This window comes from Amphiprion ocellaris, chromosome 7, assembly GCF_022539595.1.
Source record: "Amphiprion ocellaris isolate individual 3 ecotype Okinawa chromosome 7, ASM2253959v1, whole genome shotgun sequence".
NCBI classification, from domain to species: Eukaryota; Metazoa; Chordata; class Actinopteri; family Pomacentridae; genus Amphiprion; species Amphiprion ocellaris.
The window spans coordinates 34,040,884-34,065,712 of NC_072772.1; the positions used below are offsets into that span (position 1 = coordinate 34,040,884).

General features: G+C 37.4%; 1 protein-coding gene across 1 annotated transcript in view; it reads left to right on the forward strand.

Moving 5' to 3' along the window:
• slc8a2b (solute carrier family 8 member 2b) overlaps positions 1-24,829 on the forward strand; it is a 127,992-nt gene that overhangs the window by 52,772 nt on the left and 50,391 nt on the right. Inside the window, 4 exon segments of the mRNA XM_035943945.2 lie at positions 19,400-19,641; positions 19,643-19,864; positions 22,462-22,599; positions 23,714-23,941. Coding sequence (XP_035799838.2) covers positions 19,477-19,641; positions 19,643-19,864; positions 22,462-22,599; positions 23,714-23,941 — 753 coding nt within the window. The 5' untranslated portion in view covers positions 19,400-19,476.

Sequence of the window (24,829 nt, forward strand, 5' to 3'; positions counted from 1 at the left end):
TCCTGAATCTCCATGGAAACACAACAACTAGAACACTGAACAACACCTTAAATCAACAGATAAAACATTTTAAGTGTCCACTGGTGTTGCCAATACTAAAAACATGTTGACTCCACATGCTGTAGATAGTAAACTATTTGTACTTTTACAATTCTATTCATCATCTGTGGAAAGATGTTTCACCATTCTGAATGTATCTCCAACAACTTGCTCCTCTGTTCACTGTTTTAGAGCCATGCAGCATTTACTTACTGATCCAGTAGGTTTGATTGGCCACTCAGTCAGAAATCATCTGAAATAATTAGAAAATTGCTCACAGTTAAATGAAATGGTCAAAAAGGACTCAAAAATGACCAAAATCACATAAAAACTATTCAAAAATTTGTTAAAACTAGTTCAAAATTACTCAAAATGTGTTTTAAAATGACAATTTAGAAGTTGTTATGGACCGTTTGAGTCATTTTGAACAATTTTTGTGTATTTGTGAGTCTCTGCACATCAGTTGTCGAAAGATGTTTCACCATGCTGAATGTATCTCTAACGACTTGCTCCTCTGTTCACTCTTTGTGAACCAGGCTGCATTCATTTATTGATTCAGTGTGGGGTTTTTCTCCTCTGTCTCTCTGGTTGCCTCCGTTTTGTGTTTGTCATTTTGTCTAGTTTGTGTCATTTTGTGTCTCATCTTTGTGATTTTATATCTCCTTTTTATCATTTCGTGTCTATTTTTTTCCTGTTTTTGTCTTGTTTTTGTTGTTTTGTCTTGGTTTTATTTTTCTCTATGGTAGTTTTTTCTCTACATAATATAGATATTCAATTATTTACATGTTTGCTTCCTCTCCAAACCTTTCCTCTCTGCTCTGATCATCATTTCTAGAAAGATGTTTCACCCTGCTGAATGTATCTCCAACAACTTGCTGCTCTGTTCACTGTTTCTGAACCATGCTGCATTTATCATTAGTATTATTTTCCTCTAAATTTATCCGATTTATTTCATTGTTTTCCTTTTCTCTGCTGCCTGCAGTTCAGTCGAATAGTCAGAGTTTTTGTCATGTGGTTGTTGAGCTCTTTCTGTTTTTACAGTTTCTGAGCTCAGATTTTTACAGAACCTGGCGCAAACCGTTAATTTTTCGTGAAATTTTTAATGACAAATGTAGAAAAAAATGATTTTGATGAAATATTGTGAATTTGAACTGAGTTTTGCTTACTTTTCTCAATAGACACACATCACAATTTGAGCTTTGCAAAGTTGAAAATTGTCTTTTTTACAGTTTCCAGCTCTGGCAAATGCTGTATTTTTAAATAACTTTTAGGGATAACTTGCTTTTAAAAGCCACTGGTGGGTTTTGAGGTTCAGAGGGTAAATTAAAGCTCTAAAACTTCATCTCGTCTTACTTTTTTTATATATATCTTTGAGGTTGTAGTTGTCACTTGGTTTCTGGGCAAAACGTTTTATCAGATTTTGATAATAAACCTCTCACACTTCTAATGATTTCAGAGCAAAAATCCCTGAAATGACAAACCCGTATTAAAATAGCTGCAGGTTGTTAACCTTCTGACATTGACACACAAAGAAAACTCTCTAAAGATTCATGTGACGGCATCTAAAAATCCTGGAGGTGACAGAAACAGAACCTTTGAAGCTGGTAAAAACTGAACATTTATGTCTCCCTGAAATAGAAAAATATTTTTTACTATAAATAATTTATACGCTTTTGTAATCTTTGACTGTCAAAAAGCTGCAAAACCCGACTTGAGCTGTCGTCACGACTTTCTGCAGTATGTTGTTGTGCAAAAATAGGGAAGAAATACAATAAAATCCATCTATTCTTGCAAAGACAAGGACTTCCAGAGTGGTGCAATAATAAATATGCCCAAGTTTATTTATTTATATATAAATGTGGAACAGCAGCAGCAACAGAACAGTATTTTCTAACCTCTGTTGTCGTCTGTAGGTAAACATAGCGGTTGTGTTGTGGTTTCACTATTAGAGTAAAAACTGTTTTAGAGGAAGCATCTTTTATTCTCAGCTGAAGATGGTTTGTGGACAAAAACACACATTTCACTGTGAAATTGCTCCATTATTTCTGTGGATGACAATATTTTGAAGTTACACTTTAGTAACAATCAGTAAATTGCGTTACTTTCAGGAGAACCTCCTGCTTTTATTCACATCAATAATTCAAGCTGATTCACTTTTTAAATGTGGAGGTCATGAAAAATAAGCTGTTAAAGGTGCCACATATTTTTGTGGTCTTTTTGCGTCACATTTTTGTAATTTTGCACGTTTTGGATTTTTTTTTGTCACATTTGACTTGTTTTGCATCGTTTTGTCAACATTTTGGCACATTTTGGTTGTTTTGTATATTTCTGTGACGCATTCGGTCAGTTTTCATCTTTTTGTTATCGTTTTGCATCACATTTTTGTCATTTTGCGTGCTTGGTGGACATTTTGTGTCGCATTTTGGTTTTTTACCATCTTTTTTGTGGTTGTTTTGTGTCACATGTTGGTTGTTTTGCATCTTTCTGTGTCACATTTCACTTATACATCTTGTTGTGACACATTTGGTCAATTTTCATCTTTTTGCGATCGTTTTGCATCACATTGTTTTCATTTTGCATCTTTTTGTGGACTTTTTCTGTCACATTTTGGTTATTTTCCATTTTTTGCAAGCCTGGTTGAGGTGAGGTAATATTATTTGCAACTTATTACGATGATATCAAGACTTTCACCTCTTAAGTTACATACAACTTGAAATAAATACCTGAAGGTCTATTCAGGGATGATTTCTAAAGTAGATTTGTAGAATAAAAACTAAAACATGTTTTATTTGAAAATTGGACGGAAGATTTCAGTTTTTTAGCATCTTTTTGTGGTCTTTTTGCGTCACATTTGAATTATTTTGCATGTTTTTGTGATACATTTGGTCAATTTTCATCTTTTTGTGATCGTTTTGCATCACATTTTTGTCATTTTGCATCTTTTTGTGGACATTTTCTGTCACATTTTGGTTGTTTTTTGCCCAAAATAACTTGAAACTTAATCAAAGTGGCCAAAAATGTCCAAAAGACTCAAGAATCTCATAAAAACTGTCCAAAATTAGTTGAAACTAGTTTAAAATGACCCAAAATGTGTTTTATCCCTTGTGTCGTCCTGTGGGTCAAAATTGATGCGTTTTAAAGTTTGAAAATGTGGAAAAAAAATATATATTTTCACAGTGATGTCCACATTGGCAACATTTTTGGGAAATCTTTATGGTGGAAAAAAAGAAATGTTAAAAATGTTTCTTAAGAGCATTTACAAAAAAAAACATTTCTGAATGAAAGTTTTACTGATATATATGTAATCACTTTAGATATTTTTTAGAAGATTTTTACTCATTTTTTGAAAATATTTACAAGAATTTTCTTGCCAAATTTGGGGGATTTTTTTAAAAAATAAAACTTTTAAGGAATTATTGGAATTTTCTTCCTGAAGGTTTTGCAAATTTTCAGAAATTTGGGGAATTCTTTTGCTGAATTTTTGAATTTTTTTCAGACAAGGAAATACTATTTTTTGGTGCCTGTAAATGAGGACAACAGGAGCGTTAAAGTGAGTCATTTTGAACAAATTTAGTCCAGTTTTGAGTCTCTGCTCATCGTCAGTAGAAAGATGTTTCTCCATGCTGAATGTATCTCCAACAACTTGCTCCTCTGGTTACTGTTTCTGAGCCGAGCTGCATTTATTTGATTGATGAAGTAGGTTTGATTTTTCTCCTAATCTCTTAATTTTTTTTGCCATACTTAGTTTTTTTTAACTCTGTGCTTTGTTTACACGCTGCCTGCCGTTCGGTTGTTTCATAGTTTTTGTCATATGGTTCTTGGTTGTTGCTAAATCAGTCGTAGTTCACGTAGAAAAGTGTAGATTTTTAGCTTTTTTTATTCACAAAATCTGGTGCAAACATTTCTGGAGCTGTTTTAAATGCGTAGATGATTAACAATCTCACATTTAATCTTAGGTTTGGTCCATTTTTGCTGCTCGTCACACACGATAAGTTCAAGGAAAGTTGGAAATCTGATCATTTCTGTTTCCTCTGGTGCATTTGAGGTGATTTTTATAAAGAGAACACGCCTTTCCAATCTGCCGGCGGGTTTCCAGGAATCAGGAGGTTCAGTGACTGACTTTGCAGCTTGTTGCAGGATGAAATGATGGACTGTGAAGTTTCTGTGGGATGTTTATGCTTGTTTCCAGCTGATTCCTCCACATTTGAAAGCTCCATGAACAGATCGTGACCTCTGACCTGCCCCGGTGGGGGACACACTGACAGATAATTACCCCCTCAGGGAGCAGAAGAGCAGAGCGGGACTCTCAGCTACCTGCAGGCTGCTTTCATGTTACCTCCAGTCTTTTTTTAGAATCCTGCACACGAGTAGATTCTCCAGAGCTGCTGACCGTCCTGAGCTTTAACATGTTCTGTCCACTTTGGTGGTTTAGCATCTTTTTGTGACACTTTTGATCAATTTTGAACTTTTTATGATCGTTTTGCATCACATTTTTGTCATTTTGCATCTGTGGACATTTTGTGTCACTTCAGGGTTATTTCTCATCTTTGGGTGGTTGTTTTGCATCACATTTTGTCGCATTTGGTTGTTTTGCATATTTTTGTGGTCCATGTTTCATCCTGACTTTTACCATGCTCTCTGGTTTATTCCAGCTTCTTTTTTTGAGTATCGTTAGCCTCAATCAGCCCACGCACGCTGCAGAGCTGCAGTCCTTGGAGAATTAAACGGAGCTTCGCCTCCTTCGCTGAATTTGAGGCATTTGGAGATTTAATTTCACTCTCAGGAGGCACAGCTGATATTATTTCAGAGGTGGAACCAGATTGTGTGTGAACATTTGAATGGAACCTTCGTGTTTTTCACCGTATAAGAAAGAGAGTAATTCTTATTTTAGAGCTTTATCTGAGGAAATCTGCAGGGTGAAGACTGTACAGATGAATTATTTCATTTTTATCGAGGTATTTGAAGACGTTTAAAAAGAAAAGTGCAGCTTTGTTGCATCGATGTAGCAGGAGACACATTAATGTTGGTTGTTTTAAACCATTTTGTGAATATTTTGTGTCACATTTGGGTTATTATGCATCTTGTTGTGACACATTTGGTCAATTTTCATCTTTTTGTGATAGTTTTGCATCATATTTTTGTCATTTTGCATCTTTTTGTGGACATTTTTGTCACATTTTGGTTATTTTGCATCTTTTTGAAAGAGTGGTTGAGTGAGATGGTGTCATTTCCAAGTTATTACCATGATATCAAGACTTTTACCTCTTAGGTTACATAGAACCTGAAATAAATACCTGAAGGTCGTATTCAGGGCAGAGAAAAGGTATTTCTAATGTAGATTTGTAGAATAAAAGCTAAAACTTATGCATAGGTTTTATTGGAAGATTTGGGTTGTTCAGCATCTTTTTGTGGTTTTCTTGTATCACATTTGAGTTATTTTGCATCTTTTAGTGACACATTCAGTCAATTTTCATGTTTTGTGATAGTTTTACGTCACATTTTTGTCATTTTGCATTTATTTGTTGACATTTTGTGTCACATCTTGGTTGTTTAGATTATTTTTGTGTTCTTTTTGCTTCACATTTTGCATCTTCTGTGACACATTTGGTCCATTTTTGTATATTTTTGTGATATTTTTGCATCACATTTTTGTAATTTTGTGTCTTTGTAGACATTGTGTGTCAGATTTTGATTGTTTTGCATTTATTTGTGGTCATTGTGTCATATTTTGGTTGTTTTGTTATCTCTTTGTGACACATTTGGTAAATTTTTAATCTTTTTGTCATAGTTTTGTGCCACATTTTTGTCATGTTGCATCTTTTTGTGGACATTTTGCGTCACTTTTTTGTCATTTTGCATCTTTTGTGTGAATGTTTTGTGTCACATGATGGTTGTTTAGCATCGTTTTGTGGTCTTTTTGCATCACACTTGAGTTATTTTGAATCTTTTTGTGACACATTTGGTAAGTTTTCATCTATTTTGTGCTCGTTTTGCATCACATTTTTGGCATTTTGCATGTTTAGTGGACATTCTGTCTCACATAATGGTTGTTTTGCATCTTTTTGTGATTGTTTTCTGTCATGTTTTAAAACATTTTGTCACATTTGACTTGTTTGGCATCTTTTTGTGATCGTTTTGTATCACATTTTTGTCATTTTGCATCTTTCGTATGAACATTTTGTATCACGTTCATTATTTTACATCTTTTTGTGTTTGTTTTGTCATATTTTAGTCATTTTGCATCTTTCTGTGGTTGTTTTTGCTACATTCTGGTTGTTTTAACCCTTTTTGTGCACAGTTTGTGTCACATTTTTGTTATTTTACATCTTTTATTGGTTCTTTTCTATATCACTATGTACAGATCATTATAGGTATGTGGGTTAGTTGTGCTCCCCACAACACACAGATGTTGTGGTTTTATTGGCAACAAATAAAACTGAGAAACTGCTGCATGAGATGGTGGGTTTGCTTTACATCTGCATTTATTCATGTGGACAAGATGGAATATACGGTCAATTTTCTGCTATACTGAGCTCTATATGTTGGACCGATACATTCTGGACTAAAGAGAAAGTGGGTATAAATGAGAAATGGAACTATTCTACTAATAAAACATCTCATTAATAATTTAACTGATCTATATAGAAACATAAACTGAAGTCTGAGGTCGAATCAATCATAACCCCTTTATAAAACAAACACAATAACCTCCTCATTTTTCTAAACTATGGTTGCCGAGCTCATAAAATGTATTGTTAGTACAGTTTTCAGATACCTTAAAGGGGATTTAACATAATTTTTCTTTATTTTCCGTCACATATGTAACGTTACATTGTTTGATGTTCGTTTTAAACACAGACACAGTATGTAAAAGGGACATTCCAGTATTTTTTTTTTTTTTCCTATTTTAGCCTCAAATCAATGCCAGTTTTCGTGGATTTCTCTGAGTGCTGCCCCTCAGCAGGCTTCCTGAAACCGGCCAATCAGGAGAAAGTGGGCTTTTAGGGGAAGGGGGAGGGGCTTAACGAGACAGGAGCTAAAACTAATGGGCCAGTATAAGACAATTTTAACAACTTTTAATCATGCCTAATAGATGTCCTTAATAAGTATCTTTAAGGTTGTTTAAATCATTTTATTCATCACAAACTGACCAAAAAAAGCTCATTCTACCTCTTTTGAAATCATCTATATAATAACAACACTGAGAGAAACTGGACTATGTTTGGATTCACAGCAGAAATCCGTCCTATGAGGATAAATGCTGACTTGAAATGTTTGACCTTTACTGTGAAGTGTAATATTTTTATATTGTGACGTTTCTCTGCTTTCACTTTATTATTGTTTTGGACAATTTTCATCCATTTGTAGACATTTTGTGTCACATCTTGGTTGTCTAGCATCATTTTATGGTCTTTTTGCATCACATTCGAGTTATTTTGCATCTTTTTGTGACCCATTTGATTTTCACATTTTTGTGATAGTTTTGTGTCACATTTTGGTTGTTTAGCTTCTTTTCGTGATCGTTTTATGTCACATTTTTATCGTGTTTCATCTTTCTGTCATCATTTTGTGTCACATTTTGGTTGTTTTGCATTTGGTTTTGTGGTTACTTTGTGTCATAGTTTGGTTGATACAATTTAGTTATGGTCACTGTAACATTTTTGTTGTTTTACCTCTTCTTGTGACACATTTGGTTAAATTTCATCTTTTTTGTGGCCTTTTTGTGTCACATTTTTGTCAATTCTCATGTTTAGTGGACATTTTGTGTCACATAGTGGTTATTTCACATGTTTTTATGGTTGTTTTGTGTCATATTTGGCAGTTTTACATCTTTTTGTGGTTGTTTTGTGCTACGTTTTTCTTATTTTGCATCTATTTGTTGACATTTTGCGTCACATTTTGGTTGTTTAGCTTATTTTTGTGTTCTTTTTGCATCACATTTTGGTCATTTTGAATCATCTGTGACACACTGTCAATTTTTGTATGTTTTTGTGATTGTTTTGCATCACATTTTTGTAATTTTCTTTCTGTGTACATTTTCGGGTCACATTTTGGTTGTTTAGCATCTTTTTGTGATCGTTTTACATCACATTTTTGTTGTTTTTCATCCTTCTGTCATCATTTTGTCACATTTTGGTTGTTTTAAACCATTTTGTGGACACATTTGAGTTATTTAGCATCTTTTTGTGATAGTTGATTTGTCGTTTTGCATGTGTAGTGGACATTCTGTCACACAATGGTTATTTCCCATCTTTTTGTAGTTGTTGGTGTCATATCTGGCTGTTTTACATCTTTTTGTGGTTGTTTTGCATCACATTATTCTCATTCTGCATCTGTTTGTTGACATTTTGTCTCATTTTGGTTGTTTAGCTTGTTGTCACATTTTTGCTGCTTTTCATCTTTCTGTCATTATTTTGTGTCACATTTTCTTTGTTTTAAATCATTTTGTCAACATTTTGTGTCACATTTTGGTTGTTTGGCATCTTTTTGCGTCACATTTGGTCAATTTTCATCTTTTTGTGATCTTTTTGCATCACATTTTTGTCATTTTGCATCTTTCGTGACATTTTGTGTCACTTCCATTCAGCCTCCTGAGTGGATTTTTCATTTTTTCTGTTGAATGAGATCTTCTACTCTCTAACTAATCATTCTGCGTCATGGATGTAGCTGCCTATCACTATTAATATTTGTCCTAGTCACATAAATTGTTCTGTCTTGTTGCTAAAGTGCAGATTTAAAGGTCTCGATCTGCTCTGATGTCTTTCTGCTGCCTTGTGTTGACTCAGCCCTGTGGAGGTGGAAATTATAAACCCGTTTCCTGGTTGGAATAACATTGTTGAGGTTAAAGATTCAGTAGTTTAGTTTGTTCTTCTGCTAAGTGGCTGCATCACCTTTTAAATGCTCTCCAGTCCAAACACGATGAGAGCCGACGTTCTGTTTCTACTCTGTTCAGTCTGTTAGTAATCCAAGCTGTTGTGTTAAATTCAGTTTGAACTCCAACAAATAGCAGAACATCAGGTTAATAATTCAGCAACCTCCAGATGATGACTCACATTCAGAGTGTTTCTGTGGTGTTCAGCTTCTGAATAGGTTTCATTAGTTCACTGTCAGGGTTTAGACACAATGTTTATTGTAGTGAAGTTTAGGGAGCTAGAACTCTAGTGTCTACTTTTATTATTACTACTAGTTTTACTACTGCTACTGCTACTATTAACGTTAATACTACTACTACTGTCAATACTACTACTACTACGTATTCTACTACTGCTCCCGCTACTCCTACTTCTCCTACTATTAATACTACTACTACTACTGTTAAGACAACTGCTACTACTCATACCACTCCTCCTCGTCCTCCTACTAGTACTAGTATTCCTACTACTATTCCTACTACTATTCCTACTACTATTCCTACTACTATTCCTACTACTATTCCTCCTCCTCCTCCTCCTACTGCTACTACTAGTACTACTATAAAAAGTGAACATCCAGTGAGTCCCAGCTGATCTACCAGTGGTGAATCAGTGCAGTCAGTTCAGATTAACATTACTACTCTTACTGCTACTACTGCATCCAGTGAATCCCAACAGAATGAATACTACTGTTATCCTGGTTGAACTGGATGTTTGAGGTTAACAGTCAGAGCTGATCAAGGTTTTTACTGTAACCTGCAGAGACCAGATCTCCAGACAGACACTAAAGAAGGATGGAGCTGTACTACCGGAGTATATATGAGATATAGAGGTGTGTAATGTAATATCATCATAATATCACACAGGCTGCTAATCTTCTGTACAATCACTCAGCTAGATGCTGCAGCTCTTTGGTCACAATAGAGAACATGTTAGAGAATATAGAGACTCTGGTGTGTTGTTATTCTTTACATCCTGGAGGTTTCTGCTGCATTAAGAGGCTGAATCTGGTGTTTAAACTGATTTCTAGAGGCTCCTAAACTTGGAACATTCATTAAAGACTAGTAGTAGCAGCAGCTGAGAATTTTTAGTCCAAGTGTGTTGTGACAACAATAAACAAAAATAAAATCCCACATCTGGTACATAGTTATGAGCAGCTTAAAGAAACCGGCAATTTTTTACTGTAGTTTTTCTGAAAGTGTAATTTTTTTTTACAGACTTTCCTTGTTTTGTTAAGTCACACGTAACTAATAAAATAAGCGGAAAAAACGTCTTGCAGGTTTACTGTCAATAAAAAACTGAAAAACACCCACCATCTGCATTTTAGCAATTAATCATTTGTTCTTTTACAACATTTCACTGTAACATTACATCACTTTTCTTGTGTTTAAATCAGCAAAAATAAAATTATTTTACAGATGTTTTTTCTGTTATTTAAAAGAGAAAAATATACGTTATTGATTGAAAAATTATTTAAATGTTTTTTGTTGTTTTACACAATTTCCTTGTTTAGTTAAATTGCAGATATCTGGTGAAATTGCAGGAAAAAAAACTTACTAATTGACCTGTGAACCATAAAAAAAGTACAAAAAATGTCTATATGAAAAATCTGTATTCTTACAGACACTGATTTGTTGTTTTACAGTGTCTGACCATAGCATTACACTGTTTTTATTGTGTTTAAATCAGCAAAAATAAAAGAAAAAATACAGAAAAATTATATATATTGAATATACTACATAGTATATAAATATACTATTTTTAACATACTTTTTCTGGCATGTTTGCTGTCAGATTTTCACCATTTTTCACAGTATTCACACAGATCACACTCATGTTTGAGGCCTGTAATTCCCCAGATCATCGACTTATATTTGAGGTTAATAAACACAGAGTTGCAGCAGGAACTGCTCCACAGATCTGTAAATATCTACTATAAGCTTAGCTTCTATAACCTGCTGACTGTGGGTTCTGGGGATGCTTTGTTCAGCCGCTGTGAAGGTGTTTGAGGAAATAACTGCTGCTGTTGAGGTTTTGGGCGTGAATTGACCCTTTAAAGGATTTGCATGAACTGCAGAAAGTGTGAAAGACATATTTGTGTGTGAGTGTAGGTGTGTGTCAGCGTGTGTGTGTGTTTAGGAGTGTGTGTTGTTGTGTTTGATGCCGTCGGCCTCACTGCTGCTCTGCCTCCCTCTCTGGAGTGTTCAGTCTGGTGATGAATGAGGACTCCTTCTCCCTTTTTACCTCTACCCCCTGCCTCCTGCCTCACCTTAACGACCCCCCTCCACGGTGATCGATCACCTCCCCCCTGTCGCCATGGCAACACACCTTGGTTGAATGATGACTATAAACATGTTCGGGACTCACATCGTCACTCCAGTGCCTCTCTCATCTTATTTATTCCTTTTATTTATTTACCCTCAAACTGTCCTCCCTCCTAGTTCTTCACTTTTATTATTTCCAGTTATTCCCATCGTCACTCCTTTCATTCTTCCTGTTTCTCCGAGTCCTCCTGTTATCCCACCTCCCACCTCTTTTATCCATCTTCCCTCTTACATCCCTCATCATGGTCAATTTATTTTTGACTTTTTTTGACAAGAATTTACCAAAATAATCACTCTTCCATGTCAAAGTGAAAACAGATTTCTGCAAACTAATGCTAATTAATTAGAATTACAAAATTGAATATAAGAATCACAGAATTCACATCATGATGCTGCCACCACCGTGCTTCACATCATGATGATGCTGCCACCACCGTGCTTCACATCATGATGCTGCCACCACCCTGCTTCATATCATGATGATGCTGCCACCACCGTGCTTCACATCATGATGCTGCCTCCATGATTTATGTCCTGATGCTGCCACCTCCATGTTTCACATCATGATGCTGCCACCTCCATGCTTCACATCATGATGCTGCCACCACCGTGCTTCACATCATGATGCCACCTCCATGATTCATGTCCTGATGCTGCCACCTCCATGTTTCACATCATGATGCTGCCACCACCGTGCTTTAGGAAGGGGAGGACCCGTATGACGAAGAGAACATAGAACAGGATGAAGTAAAACATCAGGAAGGACCAAGAAAGGACGGATATCATAGAAATGGCATGAACAATAATGAAGAAGACAATTATGAGGAGGAAGAAGAGGATGTAGAGGAGGATACAGCTGGTCGGGACAAGGGAACCAATCGGAGGGCAGAAATTAACATTGAGCAGTTGCAGTGGCTTTTTTGGCTGCCTGTAGAGTCAGTCAGGTCTTTCTTTTTCTTGATTCCCAAAGGGATAAAACCAGCCATCCATTCAGAATTCCAGTTAGGAAAATCGGGATATCATGCTTGGAAGATGGAGATGCTATTCCAAACACTGTGGAGTTGGAACGGATCAGCTTACGCTGTGGAAAAGGACACGACTTGCGGGGCGCAAAGGGGATATATTCTGGTCTCCTCAGACCAAAGAACCTTCTTCCAGGTGTCTTCAGAGTCTCCACATGTCTTCTAGTGAACTCTAGTCCAGATTTAATTGGAGCTTTTTCCAACAGAATCTTTCTCTTTGTCTCCATAAAGCTTTGACTGGTGAAGAACAGACAATAGTTGTTGTATGACCAGACTCTAACATCTCACCTGCTGAAGCTGGAACTCCTTCAGAGGAGTCATAGGTGTCTTGGTGGCCTCCTTCACTAGTATCTTTCTTCTCAGTCTCCCAGTTCTTGAGGAAGTCCTGCTCCAGTCAGATTTATTCATGTTCCATCTTCCTTCCATTTCTTAATGATGGATTTAACTGGAATCCAAGAGATCTTCAGGAACTTGAAATATTCTTGTATCATCCTCACTGGTGCTTTTCAACAACCTTTTCTCAGAGTTTCTTGGAGTGTTCTTTAGTCTTCATGGTGTCGTTCTATCCAGGAGGACTGATCCACCAGATGCAGGAATCTTTATACTACAATCACTGAGAGACATATTTAATTATTTGACATTACTTTGCAGGAATCTGTTTTCACTTTGACAATGAAGAGTCTTTGTTTGTAATTCTAGTTAAAAAATCTAATTTAATTACCAGTGATCAATGTTGAAAAGTAATTAAAAGGTAAAACTTCCAAAAAGGGTCGATACTTTATATAGACGCTGTAAAAAGACAGAAAAGCACCGTTAGCTAGAACTACAGCTGAAATTCCACCACTGACATTGTGAAGTCAGAACATGTGGCTCTTGTCATAAAGGACATTTCTCATTTCATGTATTTAATACTTGACAGTAAACATTGCAGAGTCTCACTGTGCAGCATTCTGGCATTCATGTTACGCTTCTTCACTTTTTCTTGTTGACAGAATGCAGCAGTTGAGTGCGTCATTAAGAGCTTCACTCAGAGACGCTATTGAAGGTTTTAAAAATAGATGATAAATCAACCCTTCATCTATTTTCCCTTCTCCTCTTACATCCTACCTCTACTTTCATCTCTTTATTCGCTGCCTGTTCCTCCTTTTTTCCTTCTTTCCTCTCCTCATTGACTTTTTATTCCTGATTCACCCCATCTGAACCTTCCATCACCCTTTTATCCACCTTCTTTTAACTCTCAACCCATTATTCCTCCTTTAAATCTCTACTCTCCTTCTGTTCCTTTCTCTCTGATCTCTTTCCAGCTCCTTTCTTCCTCTCCTCTTTGCCTCCTGGCCTTATTTTTTCCTCCTACATCTCTCACTTTTAACCTTCTTCATCATGAATCTAATCCATCTCCTTTGTTGTTTGCACCTTCATCCATCTCCACATCATCAATATCCTCATTTCACAGAAAACATACATCTTTCCGGACATTTGTGTGAATGGATCACCTGCTGGATGCTCGAAATGAAATGAATTTTTTATAGAAATAGTGATTTCACACATCTGCCTGTCCATAAAAACCGACTCATAAAATGTGCTGTGTAGTTTTGATTAGTTTCTGAAGGTAATCTATCTCAGTGTGGAGGTGCTAACGAGTTAGACAAGAAACTGAATAAATACAACAACAGTTCACTTATTAAAACACACTTTAAAACACAATATTGAGATACTCATTGAGAAGAATTATAATGTCAGGTGGTCAATTCTTTATGTTAGTAAAAATTATAATAAAATAGAGCTGTGAAAAAAAAGAAGAAAAAAGTCCATAATAACACATAAATACTACACAAATCCTTTTGATATTTGTTGTAATTAAAGTCTAATTTCTGTCCAGGTTTATGTTGGCGAAAGAGTGAATGAAAGAAAAGTAAAATCTGGTTGTGGTTGTATATTATTCTAGCACACTCACTTTACTGACTCATTTAAATACAATACAATTCAATACGATACAATACAGAAACTACGAAATACGAAACAGTTTCTTTTATGTTATGAAACATGTGAATCCGACCTCCTACATCCTCACTGGGAGGAGCTAAGATATGAACAAGGAGAAACATAATAAAAAGTAACCGTAGACTCCCAGCAGGTGAAGGTAATCCTTGAATGATGTGGGAGGTTCAGGAACCAGGAGGACCGCTGGGAAATAAGGAAGCAGGACAAACAGATCCTGTCAGCCATCACCTGTTAGCTGATTTCTAACCCGGACTGTAACCTGAGCGGGGATTAGAACAGACTGATTTCCCCCGGTAGGTTTCTGTTCCACATTTAAAGATAATCAGCTCTCCAATCAGCTTTTACGAGTGAAAAACCACCACAGAACATCACAGAGTGGCTGAACGGAAGCAAGGATTATTAGACCAGGCGTGCAGCGTGTCATTATTGACTGTATCTAGATGGACATAGGTTTCCTACTAACCTGTTTTCTAACTCTGTGGAGACTCCAGCTATCTCCGTCTTGGTAAAGACTCAGAGTGAATCCAACAATGAGATGGAAAAAGAGGTTTAATGTGAGTGGAGCTCTTAATTATACACAACTTTTAGTCTTAATACAAACTGAACGAGTGACTTCAATTAAAATTCAACCTCAATAACGTTGTCGTGAATTTAGAAATTAGCTGTAGAGACCAAAACTGTTTTAGTACCAGCCTGTAGTCAGGTTTATTTCTGCTGTAAAGTTGGACATTTTAACATGGAGGTCTATGATTGACTCACTGTTGGAGGCTGCCTCTAGTGGACAGTCGAGGAACTGCAGTGGCTTCATATATCAGCACTGAAGGTTGCTGCTTTGTACTAAAAAATAACGTTCAAGCTCAACAAAAAAAATTGCAACAATTTGCATCGATGTTTTTGAGTTTTAATAAGATTATATTCAACCAACCAACTACAGTGAGTTAGCATGTATTTCTAATTACAACTAACTTAAGGATCGGTAGCATAAACACAAGTTTTTAAGCTGATTACTCATAAAAATGAAGTTTCTCTAATTAGCATTTCCACAATATTTAAATCAAATCTTTATATGTTTTAACCATAATAACATACAAAGGTTTTTAAGTTGACAAACAATAAAAAATTTCATTGGTCCAATTACATTTTTATCAATATTTTTACTCTGTTTTTTTTTCCATTTTAGTTGCTTTTGAGAAATGTGTTCCTTCAACAACAAAACTGTTCTTTGCTGGGTTTTTTGTTTTTTTTAAATTTGAACTTAAATTTTGCGGAAAAAAACCCTGCAACTTTTGAGTTTAAATTACCCACAAGGTTAGGTCAATGGAATTACCAACGTTATTCTGGTCAAAACAATGCTTTAATCTCTAAAGTTTTCCCCAAGTTAGAAGTTTTTAGTTTGCAACCCACACTGTGGAAAGTAATTAACAGAACCTATTCCCTCCACTTAATTAAACGCATCAGACTTTAAAATTATTTTGATGAGTTGTGTTGACAAAAAACTCAAATTTCTGCATTAGTTGACTTAATATTAAAATCAAGTTGAGGTAAATCAATGAATTCTGCTTGATAACTTTGCATTTCTTCACCTTCAGCTCTAGATTTCCTGTCCCTTCACTGATATCAACTTGCAATTTCAATTTCAGCCATTTAAGATTAGTAAAAAAAAAAATACAACTTTGATTGCAGAGGGAAGCTAATTCCACTAACTTAATGTAGTTTGTTGGTTGAACACAATTCATTAGAAATTGTCGTAACTCAAGGAAACAGATGCAAACTGTTGTGTTTTTTGCAAATTTTATTTTGTGAGGAGACTGTTGCATCAGTTTTCATTTAGTTTCATTATTTAGTTTCATTTCACATCAATTTTTTGGTCTGTTGGTGTCGTTTCAGACAGAATTGAGGGGATTTGTTGCTGCATGAGCTCAGATTTTGTTCAGAGTTTACTTATTTGTCATTTGGGACTCAAAACTAAGTTCTGTGTCTATTATAGCATAGACTTTTGAGAGTTTTATGTGTTTTCAGAGCTTGGAATTGTATTTTTATTGAGATGGTGAAGCAATGCTGTTATCTGAAACGACAGGAACTGATGTGTCTTTTAGTTCAGCATGTAGCCGATAAAGCCTCTCATTTTATTCTATACTCTGAGGACGAACAGACTCTTTTTTTTGGGTTTTTTGGACGTTCCCTCCCAACATGATCCTCTTGTGTTTCCTGTTGTGTTTGCTGGCAGCTCCGGTTGTTTCCTGTTGTGTTCGGGCCACAGGAGCAAACAGGGACAGTAAACATGTCGAGTCGTTCCACATATCCAAAGTGAAACCAAACAGAATCTAAACTAAATGATTACAGGTCTGTTTGTCATCAACATTTGAATATTCTGACCTCAGTTTATTCAGTTTGCTGTGATTGTTTGGAACCGATTCATCTGAACGCTTCAAATTCTGTAACAGATTCATTTTTCACTACAGACTGAGTTCCTGTGTGGTTATTGTTGGTTATTATTACAGATTACTGGTAATATAAAGCAGTTTTTTCATCCGCCTGCTGTTTGTCCTCATATGAACCAAACCGCTTAAATGAGACGTGACGTTTAGCGCTGGACGAGCCGCTGAGGTGTGTTTTAAAGCAGAAGGTGTTAGCAGGTGCTGTTGTCCCCTCAAACGGACGGGTGGAGGGAAGGAAATGAAGCGTGAGAGGACGAGCAAGGAGGAAGATTAAGGTCCGATACTGGAGCCGCTCCGTCCATCTGTCCGTCCCTCGGCTTCACGCTGAGATCTGAACCTCAGCCGTTGGCAGAATCGCTGAAACACACCGACACACAGCGACGACACCAACAGTCAGAGCAGAGCGACGGTCTGAGATTGACGGGAAAGAGACATTCAGTGACATGGATAAATAAACAGCAACACAAACAAACAAACAAACATGAACCGGCTGATGCCAGAGTCTTTTCCGTCGTCGTGGTGACTCCTCTTTGATTTTCTGCCAGTTTCCTCCCATCACTTTCTCCTTTTTTCCAACCTGTTTTCACTCCTCCCACGCTCTACTTCCTGCCTCTTTGTCCGTCTTTGTACCTAAATTGCAGGTTTCTCTTTCCTACGTCTTTCCATCTGAACCAGGGCTGTCAGACTCATTGTAGTTCAGCCCAGTTTGATCTCAAGTGGGCTGGAACAGTAAAATCACAGCATTATCATCTATATATAACCACAACTCCAAATGTTTCCTTTGTTTTAGTGCAAAAATGTTCACATTTAAGGAATTCTCTTTTTACAAAAACATCATGAACAACCTGAAATTTCTTAAGAAAAATAAATTCAATTTCAACAACATTATGCCTCAGTTTATCATTTACACATTACAACTTACAGATCACAGAGTGTCTACAAACACACAAAACATTTAGTCACAAGTATCTGGAGCTGAATGATATAGTGTTTTACTTTATGATCAAAATGACAAAAGTCAACAAAAATGAGACAAAATATTACTAAAATGAGACACAAAGCAGCAAAAATGTGAATCAAAATGACATAAAATGAGACAAACTCAAAACAAGAGTCAAAAAATTAGACAAAAAAGTTGCAAAGCAACAGAAATTAGACCAAAAAAATGACACAAATGACAAAAAATGAGACAAACAACACGAAACTAAACAAAAACCAGACGAAAAATTTGACAAAATGACAAAAACAATACGTAAAACAACGAATAAAGCAAAACACAAAATGACAAAAATGAGACAAAAAACACAACCCAGGCCAAAAGTAAACACAAAATGACAAAAACATGAGACAACGACGAAAGTCAGGCAAAAAAAATACAAAAACGAGCAAAAACAAAACAAAAATTGTTACAAAGCGACTAGTACAAGACAAAAATTACACAAATGAGATAAAAAAATGGCAAAAACATGAGATAAATCATAAAAGAAAAAGACAAAAAGCAAAAAAAATTTGAAAAAATATACAAAAACGAGACAGAAAATGACAAACATCAGACAAATGACACAAAATTAAACAAAAAGAGACAAAACATTTGACCAAAAAGTTACAAAGCAACAAAAAAAAAACAAGTGAGACAAAAAGGAAACACAAAACGACAAAAACATGAGACAAACAACAAAAGTCAGAGAAAAAAGACCAAAAAAAGACAAGATAGTACAGGAATGAGACACAAAACCCGAACAGAACAATGAGTAATCTAGTATTTTACTTCATGATCAAAAGAACTTGTCATGGTCTAGAAATTATTTTAAACATTACGATAAATATCTTCTCTGTAATTTTATTCTTTATAAAGTCGGACTGGATTGGACCCCTCTGGAGGGCCGGTTTTTAGATCTGACTCTGAAATGTTGCCCCTAAAGTGGAGACGAATGGAGTTTAGTTTTAAACCAAACATGTGAATGATCCACCGTTTTAAATAGAACTACTTTCTACTGAAGAACTCCTTCCTGGTTCTACTGACTTCACTCCTCATAAATCCCAGCTTAACCTCGGCTCTCCCCAGTTTATTCTTCATCCTCCTTCATCGTCTTCATTTCTTCCTCTAGACCTCCCGCTCCATCTTTCTGCTTCTCTTCTCCAACTTTCTTGACTTCTCCTCTTGTTGTTTTACTTTTCTGTTCACGCTGACTCACTGTGCCTTGAATCAAATGTTCCAGCGTCTCCGGTGAATCACGTCATCTGCTGTGAATCGTGTTTTTCACCTGCTTCCGTCCTTTAGTCATCTGAAATGTTTTAGCAGCCAGAGGTTTGTGAGTGTAGGAGAGTTTCTGAGTCACAGCTCTTGTGGTAAAACTTCAAAATTAAAAAGTAGCTGGATGTGTTTACCTGCGGGGGGAAGTTTTCTTTACCTGTAGATGGTTTGAATGACTCCAAGCAGACTTTCATTTCAATAGTTTGAGATTTTACAGTCACACATTGTAAAAGAATATAGATATTGTGCTTCCATGTTATGGGATAGATCTTAGTTTCAACACTAATATATCTGTTCTTGAGCCTGTAAATCCTGCTTTATGTCCAGTCCAGCACATCTTTTATGTTCAGGTAGATAAACGCTGCTCTGTTGTATTTAAAGTTGTTTCCGCTCCGTTGTGTTTCTTCAGGTGAGCTTTCTGCACCACCCTCAGCTCTTCCACCTCGTCCCTCCGCCTTCGTCCTTCGCCTCCAGCCAAACGCCGCCATGCCTCTGCTGGCCTCTCCTTCCCTCTTCCTCCTCTTCCTCCTCTTCTTCGTTTCCCCACTGCCTCCCTGCCATCCGGAGTCCCAGCGGGTGGAGCCCAGCGGCGACCCTGACCTGAGGACGGCGCTGCCCTCGTCCTCGCCCTCCGCCTTCCCGCCCTCCCTCGTCCTACAGCAACGCCACCGGCCCCGGGGTGAAGGATAAGTGCAACGTGGTGACGATGTGCACGCCCGGCATCCTGCTGCCCGTCTGGAAGCCCGACCGGCCCGGACTGGGATACCAGGTGGCCCGGGCCGTGGTCTACTTCGTGTCACTCATGTACATGTTCCTGGGAGTCTCCATCATCGCCGACCGCTTCATGGCCTCCATAGAGGTCATCACGTCACAGGTGAGATGATCCGTCTTCAGTATTCATTCATCACTGTGTTTAGTCCATAAAATATGGAAAATCTAACTTTAAATTACTTGTTTTTCCATGCAAGACATGAAAAGACACGAGAATAGAAGAAAAAAATAATCATCCTTAACCCTCCTGTTGTCCTCATTTACGGGCCCCATAAAATATTGTTTCCTTGTCTGAAAAAAATCCCAAAATTCTGCAAAAAAATTCCCCAAATTTCTGAAAATTTGCAAAACCTTCAAGAAGAAAATTCCAATAATTCCTTAAAAGTTTCCCTTAAAAGTTTTACTTAAAAAAAATAAATAAATCCCCCAAATTTGGCTAGAAAATATTTTCAAAAAATTTGTAAAAATCTCCCCAAAAAATCCTAAAAATATCTAAAGTGATTCCATATATATCAGTAAAACTCCTAATATTCTCTTAAGAACATTCACAAAAAAATCAACCAAAATCCAGCTTGGTTGATCCAGAATTGCAGGCCCATAAAATACAAAGGGATGCATTAAAATTCAATGATTGTTGCTTTTTCCAGTTCAGTGTAACATTAAAAACATAAAAACTTGAGCACATTTTCGACACATGTAGGAAACATTAAGCCTCTTAATCTGGCTCTTTATTCTGATATTTCTCCATCAGATGCTCCTTCATGTTAATCCAGTTATAAATCTGTCTGTAATGCAGCTATAAAGGATTCTGCAGCTCTTTGTGATCAGACGGCTACACAGGAAGCCGAGCTTGACGGTTGCTTTAATGCTGATTACACAGATTTCCCTCTACGTCCATTTATCCTGTTTCAGGGCTCGATATCATTTGTGATGTTTATGCAGCGATTCGGCGATTCTAAATGTGTGTTTGTGTCCCGGATGGCCTGGAGAGGTTCAGGTGTTGAGGTTATACAGTCAGAAATGGCAAAATAAAAAGAAAAGAGGAGCCACAGAGGAGCATCTGGGAGGTTTGGACTGATGAGAGGAGGGAAAATAGAGTGAGTAAATGTTACGACCGACTGGAGAGGCAGACGGAGTTAGAGGGAATGAGACGGTGGTGGTGGAGGTGAGGATTAAGGCAGGATGACGGATCACCAGCAGGGAAGCAGGTCGGCATTTAAAGACGCTCCGACACCAGGATTAGTCCAACAAACACAAACAGGAGTCAGGAGTTCTCAGAGGTTTAGGGACATGATGGATCACTGACAGAGTGGATGAAGACCTGGAGGTGATGGAAAGATGGACTGATGGCAGGTTTATATCAGCATTTAGAGAAAGTGAAAGAAACACCAGACATACAGAAAAAATACTAGAAATAAACTGGAGGCACCTGCAGCTCTTCTTATAGTGAAATTAGTAAAAGTTTAATAAGATAAACAACATTAAATGGACTGGATTGTGGACAAATTTGTGCATTGGACCAAATTTTAAAGGTAAAACTTAAATAATCCCAAAGAAAATTTTCCTGTGTGAATTTAACAGCTTTTTTCTTAAAAATTTCTCGAACAATTTATAGTTATTTTATGGGTTTTTTTTGTTTGTTTGTCTGTTTTTTCCAATTGCAGGTAACATTTAGTAAAGTCACAGAAAATACAAATAAAAGATATATATATTAACTGTTAAAATTAGGCTGAAATTTTATGCAGCTTTTGACAGTGAAATAACACTATAATCACACTTAATGGTATTTACATCAGAAAAAAACTATTTTGACTGATATTTGCCATTTATTTAAAGGAAAAATGATGTACCTCAAGGATTGAAAATTGTAAGTAATTATTTTAAATTGTTATTTATGCTGTTTGTTTTCTGTTATGAATAATATCTCATAAAATCACAGAAAATAATGTACAGTGATCACATAAATTATTTTTTTCAGTGATTTTACAGGATATTTAGTAGTAATTTAATAAAAACAGGGAAAGGCTTGCAAAAAAAAACACTTCTCATTTTTCAATCCAACAGTAAATTTTGGTTGGTTGGTTGGTTGGTGGGTGGGTGGGTTGGTAGGTTGGTGGGTCGGTTGATTGATGTGATATGAAAATATTACCAGTTCCTTCAATTCATTTAACAACAGTATTAAAGTAATAATAGAAGTGAGACTTCAAGTGTAACTGAGGTTAATGCTGGATAACATTTCAAATTGGATTTGAAGTTTCACTGCAGTAGTAATAAATGTAATCGCTAAATTTAAGAAGAAGTTTAAATTTGATCTTCAGTTTCACAGTCTGGTGCAACTTAATTTAACCCACAATTTAACGGTACAATAATAATAATAATACTTTATATACCATCTTCAAAAAGGGCATTCACAAGATGCTTTGACATTCAAAACATACAAACACAGATACAATCAAGCAAGACAGTAGTCAAATAACATAAATAGAAAAAATGATAATAACAAGCTAAATATATCATATCACACATCAAACAAAGGAACTAGGCAGTTTGCAAACTGAAGAATAAGACTGAAGATTAAAAATCAACAATTAAAGAATTAAAGGCGTCACACGAAAGAACCAGGCAGCTAAAATGAAAATAGAGTGAGAACATATATTATAAAAGCAAGTCCATCATTTCTGCATGTGTTTATTCCAACAGGAGAAGGAGGTGACCATCACGATGCCCAACGGAGAAACTTCGGTGGCGACAGTTCGAATCTGGAATGAAACAGTGTCCAATCTGACGCTCATGGCTCTGGGCTCCAGCGCTCCAGAGATACTGCTGTCTGTTATAGAGGTAAGATGCACATGATTGGTTGGTTGGTTGGTGGGTTGGCTGGTTGGTTGGTGGGTTGGCGGGTTGGCTGGTTGGTTGGTGGGTTGGCTGGTTGGTTGGTTGGTTGGTTGGTGGGTTGGCTGGTTGGTTGGCTGGTTGGCTGTTTGGTTGGTTGGTTGGTGGGTTGGTGGGTTGGTTGGTTGGTTGGTTGATGGGTTGGTTGGTGGGTTGGCTGGTTGGTTGGCTGGTTGGCCGTTTGGTCGGTTGGTCGGTTGGTTGGTTGGTTGGTTGGTTGGCGGGTTGGTTGGTGGGTTGGTTGGCTGGTTGGCTGGTTGGTTGGTTGGTTGGTTGGTTGGCTGGTTGGTTGGTTGGTTGGTGGGTTGGTGGGTTGGTTGGTTGGTTGGTTGATGGGTTGGTTGGTGGGTTGGTTGGTGGGTTGGCTGGTTGGTTGGTTGGTTGGTTGGTTGGTTGGTTGGTTGGTTGGTTGATGGGTTGGTTGGTGGGTTGGCTGGTTGGTTGGTTGGTTGGTTGGTGGGTGGGTTGGTCGGTCGGTCGGTTGGTTGGTTGGTTGGTTGGTTGGTTGGTTGATGGGTTGGTTGGTGGGTTGGCTTGTTGGCGGGTTGGTTGGGTTGGCTGGTTGGTGGGTTGGTGGGTTGGTGGGTTGGTGGGTTGGTTGGTTGGTGGGTTGGCTGGTTGGTTGGTTGGTTGGTTGGTGGGTGGGTTGGTCGGTCGGTTGGTTGGTTGGTTGGTTGGTTGGTTGGTTGGTTGATGGGTTGGTTGGTGGGTTGGCTTGTTGGCGGGTTGGTTGGGTTGGCTGGTTGGTGGGTTTGGTTGGTTGGTTGGTTGGTTGGTTGGTGGGTTGGTGGGTTGGTTGGTTGGTGGGTTGGTTGGTTGGTTGGTGGGTGTGTTGGTGTCATATAAAAATGTTAAAGTCCTTCAATTAATTTAACGACACACCTTTGAGTTTTTCTTAAACAATCTGCTTAATAAACATAAAACTGGTTGATTAATTCCTAAACAGAATAACATCTGAACACAGTAATGTCAGTTATGTTTTCAGAGGTGAATTTCTTTTGTTAGTTGAGATGCTGCTCATCAGTATCCTCCTCTTCCCTCCTTCTCTGGCTGTCTGCAGGTGTGTGGTCATAACTTTGAGGCCGGTCAGCTCGGTCCAGGAACCATCGTTGGCAGCGCCGCCTTCAACATGTTCGTGATCATCGGCATCTGTGTGTGGACGATCCCCAACGGAGAGACCCGCAAGATCAAGCACCTCCGAGTGTTCTTCATCACCGCCTTCTGGAGCATCTTCGCCTACATCTGGCTCTACCTCATCCTGTCCGTCATGTCGCCGGGCGTCGTGGAGGTGAGGGGGTGGTTCAGAGGAGGGAGGTGCTGATGAGTGGTGCTGTTCATCAGTACAGAGAAAACAGAGCCAGCTCTAGTGTAATGTAGTAGTTGGAGGTATAGAGGTTGGTGTGAAGGTGGGATGAAGGCATGTCAGCTGTTGTAATGCTCATGTCACCGCCTGTTTACATTTCCAAGCAAAATACTCTAAAAATAGTACACTTCTTTCTGAATTATGATTTATAGCTATTGACTTTTCCTCTGCTATTGTTTTTCTTTGAGTAATAGTTATTGTGCACTAAATATGACTAACTGATATCTGGGAAATTGTATTGGTTGCTATACACAGCAAACAGCAGACACAAGTCCACCCTTGTGCAAAATCACATAACTGCCAAATATTTCAAAAGTACATCTCTCAAAAATTGCATAATTTTTCAGCTGAACATCAGTCTTTCTTTTTATGAGCAATAAAAATCCAATAATTGAGGAAGATTACACTGGAAATACAGAAAAAAAGTAGAAACTCAAAGCAGCAAAGTCCCTAATGCATGAACACAGTTGAGATTATTAGCTGTGGAAACCTTTTCATTTTGGACCTATCGGCTGTGTCCATCTGCTTGTCTTCATCATACCTCCACATGGAAAAGAATTGTAAAAGGACCTGACTTTGGTACTTCACAAAGATGGAAAAGGATGCAGAAAGATCAACTAAAATCAGCATTACACAGTGTCAGCAATAATCAGGAGTTATAGACGGACCCATTGTACCACTAATCACAGCTGCAGTGGTCGTCCCCCTAAAATGACTCCACAGTAAATGAAGTACTTTCACAATCTAGCTGTGGAAAACAGACAGCAGCTGCTTCAGACTTCACACAGGTGTTATCAATGGAAATCAGGGTTT